Source organism: Acanthopagrus latus, unplaced genomic scaffold (genome assembly GCF_904848185.1).
Source record: "Acanthopagrus latus isolate v.2019 unplaced genomic scaffold, fAcaLat1.1, whole genome shotgun sequence".
Classification (NCBI taxonomy): Eukaryota; Metazoa; Chordata; class Actinopteri; order Spariformes; family Sparidae; genus Acanthopagrus; species Acanthopagrus latus.
The window spans coordinates 30001-41210 of NW_023504090.1; the positions used below are offsets into that span (position 1 = coordinate 30001).

Consider the following 11210-nt stretch of genomic DNA (forward strand, 5'->3'; position numbering starts at 1 on the left):
TGGGCTACTAGTATTTTTTCCACGAGGTGGCTATTACTCTCTTTGCCATTAGCACGCTGAAGTCCACATAATATTCGTTGATGTTTTTTAAACTTCAAATTATCTGGATATAGACCAAATATAAACAAATTGTGGGATTACTTGGTATCTTGAATTTGTAAAATATTTTGAATACATTGATTTATTTCTTGCCAGAATTTTTGTATTTTTGGTACATTGTCCAAATACAGTGGAAAAAAGTACCTTTTTTCCTTCCACATTTAATACAAGTATCAGGTATAGCACTGTTATATTTGTGAAGTTTTTCTGGAGTGATATATGTTCGCATCAACCAGTTGCATTGTATATGCCTGAACTTTTGTCTTTGCTGGGGATCTAAGTGCAGTTAAAGTCACCTGCCATTATACAAGCGCCGGATAAAAGCCATGGTAAGAAATAGATTTTGGAAAAACTTGGGTTCGTCTGTATTTGGAGCATAGACATTATTTAGGATTAATTGTTCTCTAAGAATTGCCTCTTGAATGATCAAATATCGTCCTGCCTTATCTTTGATAACATTATGAATTTGGAATGTATAGAGTCGTGGATTAAGATCATAACACCCCTTGCTTGAGAGGTAAAGGGAGCTGATAGAAATTCTACCTTTTCCACCTCCTCCTCACTTTAAGCTCATCTACCTGTCGTTCGGTGAGTTTCCTTGCCAGAGAATAGTTATTTTTAAGACTGTAAAATTTTAATCCTGTTCATAACTTGTTTGACCTTTTTTGTTTTTTGTAGCCCTCTGCAGTTCCAGGATGTAATTCTAACCTTAAGATCAACAGACATAAGGACCCATTGTTTTGAATTTTCCCAACAGTTTCAGTATTTTCAGACCAAACAACAGAAAAAAAGAACAGTAAACAAACTTATTACCCTCAACTAACATCAATCCACCTGAGTATTACCACGTCAGGTGTCTCCCTCCCCTTATTTTGTTGGACGTCCCGAAAGCAAAGAGCTGATCCACACGAGGTGAGGATCAGTATAGCTAAGCTGATGTCTATGAAATGACTGAATGATTGAGTGATTGAATTCCATTTCCCCAGGTTATTTAGAGAATAGCTATGGCCCGGTCCAGTCAGCAGCCTCAGTACAGCTGTAGTAACCCAGAGCAGTCAGCTCCCCCTGCACAGGATGGTGGGTCATTCTTGGACAGATGGAATGTACCATGTAGGCTCACATTCAAGTTGTTTGTCACTCCAGTCATACAATTACAACTGTATGTATGAATGTATGTATATATGAATGTGTAAGTGTGAAAGAAATAAATTGATAAATATATATATACAGTTTTTTTTCACACGTACATACATACAGTCGTCCTCAAAATTATTCATACCCTTGTTAATTTTGTGATTTTTTTTATTTTTGCGATGAAACTAATGCATTTTTGTCACGTTTGTTTATGAATTATATGTGACCAACAAGTGAAAGAACGACAACAATACACAATTCAAGAAACTCTTAAATTCATGGGTATTTTATTGTCGGATTACCAAAAAATGCCATGTTCAAAATTATTCATACCCCTGGCAATATCTCAACAAAATGTCCCAAATGTGTTCATCTTTGTCCCAAAGTTATTTCATGATGTCTCATTGGAATGAATACCTTTTTTGTTGACCAAATGTTAACAAGGTTAAAAAAATAGCATCTTTCAGAAGAGTATAAATAGTGGGAAAGTGTTCAGGTCATTGTTAATCTCTGGTCATCATGGTAAAGAAGAAGGAGCTCAGTGAGGACCTGCGTCAGCATCTTGTGCAGGCCCACAGTGAAGGAAAGGGTTACAAGGCCATTTCCAAGCAGTATGGTGTCCCTGTCTCAACCGTCCAGAGCATCATCAACAAGCACAAGAGGTTCAACACTGTCAAAAACCTCAGTGGGCGTGGCCGAAAGTGTAAGGTGTCCCCCAAACTTGCCGAGAGGTCAACACCAACCCACGGACCACAACCAAGGCCCTAATTCAAACCCTTGAGCAGACAGGGACAAAGGTGTCACGGTCCACCATTGAGCGAGTTTTGCACAGAGGAGGTCTCCATGGACGTAAACCTCGGAAGACGCCGCTGCTCAGGAAAAAACATCTGGTAGCTCGCCTGGCCTTTTGTAGAGGTCATCTGAAGCAAGATCCCAGCTTTTGGTCAACCATCCTGTGGTCTGATGAGACAAAACTGGAGTTATTTGGCCATATGGATACCCAGTATGTCTGGAGGAAGAAAGGAGAAGCCTATAGACCAAAGAACACTGTGCCCACTGTCAAGTATGGTGGTGGAAGCATAATGCTGTGGGGATGTTTCTCTTCCAGTGGCACAGGCAATCTCGTCAAGGTCCAAGGTATCATGAAAAAGGAGGATTATATCAGGATACTTGATGAAAATGTCAAGGAATCTGCTGAAAAACTCAAGCTTGGCCAAAACTGGATGTACCAGCAAGACAATGATCCTAAACACACCGCCAAGGTAGTCAAGAAATGGTTCAAGGACAATGACATCAGTGTCCTGGAATGGCCAAGTCAAAGTCCTGACCTCAATCCAATTGAGAATTTGTGGCATCACTTGAAGACCAGAGTGATGGCGAGGAAACCAACCAACCTGACCCAGCTTGAGGCATTCGCCAAGGAAGAGTGGGCCAACATCCCACAGGAGACGTGCAAGAAGCTTGTGGACACGTACAAGAATCGTCTGGAAGCAGTCATAAAGAATAAAGGCTATGCCATTGACTATTAAATAAAGACGATGGACTAGGGTATGAATAATTTTGAACATGGCATTTTTTTTGGACTCTGTTAATAAAATACCCCAGAAATGATTTTTTAAAATTATTTTATATTGTTGTCATTCTTTCAATTGTTGGTCACATGAAGCTAAAACACAAATTTGAAAACAAGCATTTATTTCATCACTAAATGAAAAAATCACAAGAATCAGCAAGGGTATGAATAATTTTGAGCACGACTGTACATAGACGTGTGTGTGTGTGTGTGTGTGTGTGTGGCAGAACCTCCAACCTATTGATGGCTCAGATTTCTCAGATATCTGTGTGTTCCCACAGCTGACCGGCCACACCCAGAAGAGGAGGAGATAGTGAGAGATGAGTGTGATTCAGCAGTGTCTGGAGCTCCACCTGCTGAGCATGGTATGTCAAGTTCTGTTTTGTCCAGATGTGTCATTCATGAACAGTTACTTGAAGTTGTTGTGTACTTTCATACATGATTATTTTAAAAAGGATGGTCCAATTTTGCCCAAAGTGTTTGCTATTTATTTGCTAATGCACAGCAAACCCCATGCTTAAACATAGACAATCTGCTCTGTAGATCTCAACCGCGGTCGGCTGCGTACGTGCCATTAAACTTGGCTATGCCATGGCCACCCCACACTAGCTTTGTGTCCCATCTTGGCCACCCCAGTAAAAATATCCTGGATATGCCACTGATGGATATACACCCGCATGGTCTGAGATATATTTTACCCCTATTTGACATTTGAAAATTTTGTGTCTTTCTGAATGAAACATTAAAAAGTAATCAGTTCTTGAATGAACATTATGAGGGTGGGAGAAAAAGGTAAACTGCCTCATTGTTGGGTTTAATTCCCTCCAAACATCCATCATAGCTGCTTCAAGGAGAAGTTTCTTAACGGTGACTTTCTCAGGATTATTTCTTTCTGTTAAATTAGTCGAGTCGAGGGACTGTTGGAATTGTATCTTCCAGTCTCCACCACAGATAAGGACCCCACCAGTGTCTTCAGCAATTATATCCAATATTTTCCTCCATAAATGTTTTATCATTACCTGGGGGTCTATACACATTTAATAGTGTTACCTGCTTGTGGTCAATGTAACCTTTTACTAGAATGTATCTCCCCTCAGTGTCCTTTATCTGTTTGGAGATCTGGAACATAATTTTGTCAGAGATTAATATTATAACTCCTCTCTTTTGTCCATGTTTGTAAGATTAGTAATATGCTAATATATTTTCAAAAGCCAAATGTTGAAACTTTTCATGCTCTTTATCACTGAGGTGAGTCTCCTGCCAAAAAATAATATGTTGTTTTTGTCTTATTTTTCTCAGACTCATTTTGGATTAATTTTTAATATTTCCAGACATTTCTCAAACCAGAGCTGCAGGCCCTGCTCGCCCTCCCTCGTACTCAGCACGGACAGGGTAGAACCAGTAGGTTATTATTAAAGGATATTGTTGTTACATGGTAAGAATTTAAGTGGTGCTTCAAACTGATTACTAGACAGAACACTGCTATGTTCACTGTACAGAGCATGAAGCACTAACTCCTTGATAACTCTGTACAACAAACATGCTAGTGGTCTGTGTGTTCTAACCCTCTCTCTCCCGTGTTTTCGATCTGTCTACTGCTTAATAAAAGGTGTCCATGCCAGAAGAAAATCTTTAAAAAAAAAGATGCTGTTTGAAACCATCCCCATGTTCACTGGAGGAACCTGCAACCCTCAGTTCATGGTGTACCAGCTGAAGATGAAGATCCACACGTCGAACCCGAGAAGACAAGCTGATGCTGTTTGAGTTCCCGCAGCCGCTTCCTGTTTGTGGAGACATCATGGTGGAGTCCTTCCACAAGTAGAACAAGATGATGAGGACGGTGAAGCTGTACTTCACTAAGACGGTAGAAGAATTAGCTAACTGTGACGCCAGCAGCACGTTGGCCTCTGTGACACTGAACGTTAGCGACACCTGAGAGGGAGTGAGGGAGAGACGGAGGGAGAGAGAGAGAGACACAGACAGCAGGTCATTACTGTACCTGCACACATGACAAGACTACAGGTTGTTCCTGCACCTGTGATGGAGCCGCTCATACACATTCAAGGACAAGAGCCACTCACTGCCTCCATGTTGGCTGCAGCTCCACTCATGGATCAATAACAGCTTCTTGGGGAGCGACTGTACCCAATGATTCAGGCCCTTCAGCCAAATTTGGCTGGTAAAATTACTGGGATACTGCTGGAGATTGACAGCTGGGAGCTGCTGTACATGCTGAAGGCTGCTGAAGAGATATTTGAGCTGTTTGAAAGAACGATAGCAGAGCAGAGCATATGACTGTGAGTGTTACTGTGATCTTTTGGTCTGCATTGGTAAATTTCACCCTGATATTTTAGTCATTAACTCTACTAATTCATGTGAAACCCTGAGTGGCTTGGCAGGGCAAAACTAGGGCAACAGTGGGTGATTGGGGTAAAGGAGCACAAGACAGCAGCACAGCAAGTGGCTGCCTTTGCCCCATCAGAGGAGGAGGTGCATGTAAGTTCATCACATTTCCTGTCAGAACCTGTCAGAACATTAACCTTAATTTTTTCTCCTCTGCCAACAGTGGTTTGATGTCTCCTACAGACTGGTGCAGCCACAACTCCTGAGACCCACCAGGAATTGCAAGAGGGATGTGAAATGGAAACATTTGAACAGTTGTGATAATCTGGGCCTACCTGCTGCACCGGGGCAAGTTCCAGGAGGCGCTGGGCTTCTACAGAGAGGTCCTGACACGAGACAAGAAGTGTGTGACCATCCCCAGTCAGCGGCACTGTGTCATCTACTACAGCTTCCTGCTGAGGAACCAGCTGCTGTACAAACCCGTCGCTCTGCTCTTCCACAAGATGCTGTTTGAAACCATCCCCATGTTTACTGGAGGAACCTGCAAACCCTGCAAGTCCTGCCACAAGATGAACAAGATAATGAAGAAGATGAAGTGGAGGACAAGCTCAAAGGTGCAGGCACTGATGGGAAACCTCCTCAGGCCGCGATGTGAAGTTCATTGTGAAAGACTCAGTAGAGGAGAAGATGGTGGAGATCCAGAGGGGGAAGCAGGACCTGGTGGAGAAGGCTTTTGGCTCCAAGAACAATGACAGGAAAACATCTTGCATCAATGACATCAAGGCTCTGATGGAGCTATAGATGTCTGACAATGGGCCTGAGCTAATGTGTCAACAGTGCAACAAGACAAACCTTGAACCATTACAACAGTTGACTGTGTCCTCTATTGTTGTCTCAGTTCATATCTGAGAGTTTTTGCACACATTGTTAATGTTTGCTTCCTACTTTGAATTTGATATTTTGCTTTCATAGTTTATAATTTTTGTTCTATTTTGATTCCAGCTGTTTTATTAAAATTTTGATAAGTAGTTTTGTAAGTTTAATTGTTCTAAGTAGTTGCCATTATTTGTTTTGCTTTTAGTCCAGACATATATTTATGGATCGCCAACACATTCAGCACACAAACGAGTGCTTTGGCAGTATGTACAGTGTTACCTCATGCCAATAAAGCCAGTTGAATTGAGAGAGAGACTGAGAGACTGGCTGACTCTGTTTCCAGCACTAAGACTGTATCTGACTGTCCATCCACACTTGACACCCAGCAGAGGCTGGATAGTACAAACACTCCCACTGGCACAGTTGATGTTTTTGATTTTCTTTACATTTTTTTTTTGTTTTTTAAAATGTCACTTTTCAAGTTGTCTATTTTCCTTTGTACTAATTAAAAGTTAAGTTACATGCTATGAGGAAGTGTATGCCATATGATTGATCTTAATCTGTGAGAAGTTGAGATAATGGCAAACATGGTGTTTTACAGGAGGGCTAATGTTACGTTAGCTCTGTAAGGGAGCGGATGCTCTGTAACTTTGCAAGGGTACATCGCAGAGGGTTACGGCCTATGAAACTGTCAGGTCTGAAATCACGTAGTGGAGGACGAACCTTACGTAACCTTACGTAACCTTACGTAACCTTACGTAACCTCCGTATGGTGTGCCTTTTCCCTGTGAGGTCATTGAGCAGAGTTAGAGCCAATCAAATTTGTGCAAAATGTGTGCATTGCAGAGAGATGTGCAGGTTAATACACTGATTAGTTTGAATTCATGTCAGCTAAGGATGAGAATATTAAGGTTTGTTGTACACTGTGTGCTGGTGACAAAGTACTATCAATCCTCAAAAACAAATTTGAAGTGGCAGCATGACTGAATGTAACCAGGGGCGGACTGGCCATCTGTGTGTTCTGGAGAATCACAGAACGGTCGGTACTCCAGGATGGCTGGTGGCCGCCACAAAGTCATCACCAGTGTTTTTTTGTTTTGGTTTTTTTCGTTGTTTTGTCCGGTGGGTGGCAACAATCCGTCTTTAAGTTACATGCCAGCCGGCAGCCGCCCGTGCACACCAGCAGTGACGGACTGGAATTTGGGCAGATGCCAGAGCCCTCGTGGGCCGTTTGGGCCGGCCGGCCGACCAATGAGAGCGTGGCATGACCGTCGCAGCTATGTGGCATCAAGAACATTTCTCTCGCCCCCTTTTAAAGTGTCAATAATGAGCTTCATCTAAATTACAGACAAATCTTTCCAATTTCTTCACACTGGTATTTATTTTATCTTATCAGTATTTATATGCCACATATGCGTCTCTATATCAGTACACAGTGTACCAGAGCATGTGAGCGCAGCTGAGCGGCGAGAATTTCTGCTCCCTGCTTTCGTGGGTGTTCGCTGCTTCGCTCCATCGCTCAAAGTTATACCAGACAGCTCCGCTCAAACAGCGCTCTCCGCTCACCTAAAATTTCATTCAGCTCCGGTGAAATCGCTCCACGCTCGCTCAAATTTAAAAGAGGGAGCAATTCCTGACGTTTTCCACTGAACTACGGCTGGGACACACTGCCCGATGTGGCCTAAACTGACATGCAGCGGCTCTGTTGCTGGAGAGAGCCTGTCGATTGAAACCCTTTTCAGTTTGTAAAGAACAGTAGATTGTTTTGGGGTGCTGTATTCTGTCTGTTTGAGCCAGTGGATGGCCTTGTACTGCCATCTAGTGGCCAGTCTTGGAACTGGAGCGAAAAGGAACCATCGCTCTGGCCTTTGGATTAAAACCCGCTCTGCGCTCCGACTATATTTCACACGCTCCGCTCACATGCCCTGCAGTGTACAGTCACAAACTTTTACATCAGTCTGCATTGTTTTGTGGTGAAGTGTCTGCTTCAGATGTTTAAAAACGTGCATGGTTTGAAATAAAACAAATCTACCTACATTTTTTAAATTTGATTGTTTGTCTGCAAAAGTTAAAATGGTAAGACGGTAAGACATGTTTTTGTTATGGAGAGGCTGGCTCTGATGATTTATTCATTTTTTTATGCGTTGGGGTTGTGCATTGATATGTCAAAAGTGCATGTTCTTTCTGTGCGTCAAAAGTTCCATCTGCAAGTTGCCCCCGATAAATAAAATACCCGATCAATACATGTTGCCCCGAAACACATCGTCGTTATCAAGTAAGGAGTTGTTCATACCTTTGGTGGTGACGTACATCAAGGACTTCTGTGAGAAGCTGTTTCCTGCACATGATCAGGGTGCCAACATATATTTATATGTATATCATTTTGAGCCAGAGGTTTTCGAAATAGTGCTTGAAGCTGAGGTTTTGTGTTGAATGTTTTCAGAAAATGGAGCACGATTTCAGAAACTGTGTTTTAGCGATTGAGAAAAACTGCAATAACCGTCACTGGCAGCGCTCTTATTTTGAAAACATGTAAACCACGTCCTTCCGGTTCAAAGGATGAACCAGTCCAATCAGCGACGATTCCTGACGCCCGAGGGTACCTACCTCTTCCTGTTTGGTTAATGTTGTTGTGTTTTCTGATTTCTGATTGTGTTTATTGATTTGCGTTTGTTTTTTTTATAGGAAAATCAGGAAAAGGAAAGTCCTCAAAAGTGACCCAATGTGGTTTCATCCATCTGAATTTCCTGGAGTGGTGGTGGGAGGAGGAGTGCCCTCAGCAGGAGGTTTGTGCCCCTGGTACTCCATTTAAAGGTTTGTGCCCCTGGTACTCCGTTTTGAGTCCATTGACTCTGAGTGAGAGTGGGGCTTGCTGAAGGCTCCTGTGGGGCTGTGGCACAGAAGTCAACGTCAGTAAATAGAAGGTGGAAAGCCGTAATTTCTAGATGTCCCTTTCAAGCAACCTTGCAATCATGGCCCATGGCTCTTGACTCCCCCTGCTGGTCAAATCGTAGAATGCAGATTTTTGAAAAGCCGTAAGCAAAACTAGTAAATGCATAACATGGCCTGACAACCTCTAATCAGGGTCCTGGCCTATAATGCTTGCAGGAAAGCTGCACAGGAGTCAAAAGAGGATGCCACTGGCCGCTTCCTGGCGTGGGATAAACCAGCTCAGTCCAGCTCACAGAGCCGCGTTCCCTGCTGTTTTAACGCCAAGGTGAGTCTCTGTTATTTTACTGTAATTTGGATTCTACAAGATTGTATTAGAACGTGTCATTCTTAATGATTGTGCTGTAATTTCAGACATGGCGTGGACAAGCAAGTGGTCCCCCTGATGAGGGATCGAGTACCTGCACAGGAAAGACCTCTACACCACCCTCCTCAGCCAACTCAACCAACCTGGTGGATCACAAGTAAGTCACATTTTAGTTGTCTTTTTCTTTCAGTGTGTAGAAACATGACGTCTCTGTCAGATGTATCAAAGAGATCATTTCCATCTGCCAGCCTTAATAATGAAACATTATACAACAGAAAGCGCCTGATTTCCTGTTTTTTTTCCTGTAACATTCCTGTTACAGTGTGCACTGCAACAGGAATGAGGGAGCTTTCCAAGAAGACTTACACTGAGACAAAGACAGTAGAAAAATACTTATTTACACACTTACCTTTACTTATTAATACTTGCTGTAATCCTGGTGAATATTGCTGGTCACACTGAGCCCGTTAGATTCCGCTACCCTGATGGAGAGAATTAAAACCGGCAGTAGCGCAAACAGAGATCCTACAGTCTAATGTTGGAGTTCACTGTATGTCTGTGCCTGCATTCCTCTCTGTTTGCAGGGATTCTCAAACATCAGTTTCAGCGACCAGCACCAAAGCGGGAGCTGCTGTCACCAAGGCTGCTGAGGAAAACCTTCCTGATCGCTGAGACAGAGAACATGGAGGACTACCCTACTCAAATCATGTCCACATTTGACATTGAGAAAGTCCTCAAATACGACTCTACCAAGAAGGTAATTTTGATGCAGCCTTATGAACAGGAACATTTTTAACTGAAAATATAGTCATTGAGTCAATTTAAATTAAGCATCGATTATGTTTTATTGATCATTTAGGTTGAATGCGGAGCAGAGAGAAAATCCTATGAAATTATGGCCAAGCATAACGCTGAGGTGAGATGTCTTTTAGCTCTCTTCTTCAGCTGACACCTTGAAAAGTGTAAGAAAATGAAGCCATAGATCTCCCGTCACTCTTCATGTCTCAAAAGATAAACAGTCCCGGAATAACACAGAAGATATGTGCTAAGATTACTGAGAATTTATCACTATCGTCCATGTTAAGGCACACGTACAAACATCAGACATGAATTCAAAACAAATGAAAGACAATTACAGCGTGCACCTCTTTGATCACATGTAGAATAACCTCATTCTGGAGCAGTAAGTTTTTCCTCTGCAGCAGTGTTGGTCTGACTCATACTGCTACTGTCCCATGACATCACTGCATGGCATCATAACACGTCCCTTTATGCCCTTAACTAAACTCTGGTCCTGTGAGCACTAAATTGCTTAGTCCAAAATGATATTCAGGTGGACGTGTTTCTATACATGTCACCCTGTTAACCCTTTTTTATTACATTTGTAATCAGGTTTTATCGGCTCGATGAACACAAATAATTATCACTTTATGACAAGAGCATACACAATAAACATCTCAGTGAAGTTACTTATGACAGTTCTTATATGCACACACACACACACACACACACACGCTTACACTGCTGTTAATGTAAGAGTGTCTCTGTTTTCTGTTTGGTCAGATCCTCGTGGCTGTAATCAAATGTGAGGAGTCTCTGGACAAAATGCAGCCAATGGCTGAAGGCCTCATGGAGGTACAGAAGAGCTGGTGAGGCACCTCCTGAACTGATGTACGTGGACCGCGGCTGCTGTGGCGTTCATGGTGTGTCACACCTGGAGCAGCTGTTCAGTGAGTGGGCCGACAGTGACATGATGGTGCGGCTTGACATCTTCCACTGGATTCACAGATTTGATGCAGCAGTCAGAACTGATCACCACCCCAAGTACGCTCTCTTCAAGTCTGCGCTCTCTGCTGTGGTGTTCTCATATAATATGGACCACATGGCACGGCTCATCCAGGCTATACGTTCAGGTCACCACTCCAAGTA

The 11210-nt window shown here is 42.7% G+C and overlaps 1 protein-coding gene across 12 annotated transcripts; it reads left to right on the plus strand.

Annotated features, from left to right (window-relative positions):
- The first annotated feature begins 728 nt into the window (after nt 1-728).
- LOC119016408 lies at nt 729-10982 on the plus strand. 12 transcript variants are annotated; one of them, XM_037092189.1, is made up of 10 exons: nt 729-1011; nt 1095-1209; nt 3088-3171; nt 4106-4207; nt 8711-8811; nt 9134-9242; nt 9329-9438; nt 9866-10038; nt 10141-10197; nt 10845-10982. In XM_037092189.1, exons 5-10 carry the CDS (start codon nt 8748-8750, stop codon nt 10932-10934), a joined length of 603 nt encoding a protein of 200 aa, XP_036948084.1. In that variant the 5' UTR covers nt 729-1011; nt 1095-1209; nt 3088-3171; nt 4106-4207; nt 8711-8747; the 3' UTR covers nt 10935-10982. The 12 variants fall into 12 exon arrangements, 6 of the variants coding, with proteins under 6 accessions (XP_036948084.1, XP_036948082.1, XP_036948083.1 ...); XM_037092187.1 differs by having other exon boundaries at nt 4138-4207; XM_037092188.1 differs by having other exon boundaries at nt 1095-1176.
- The last annotated feature ends 228 nt before the right edge of the window (nt 10983-11210 follow it).

What these genes read in the sequence shown, in the direction of transcription:
- LOC119016408 (XM_037092189.1), top strand. Translation starts at nt 8,748, where the DNA reads ATGTGGTTTCATCCATCTGAATTTCCTGGAGTGGTGGTGGGAGGAGGA. An exon ending in ACCAACCTGGTGGATCACAA is followed by an intron (nt 9,439 to 9,865) that starts GTAAGTCACATT and finishes CTCTGTTTGCAG; the next exon opens with GGATTCTCAAACATCAGTTT. An exon ending in TGGCCAAGCATAACGCTGAG is followed by an intron (nt 10,198 to 10,844) that starts GTGAGATGTCTT and finishes CTGTTTGGTCAG; the next exon opens with ATCCTCGTGGCTGTAATCAA.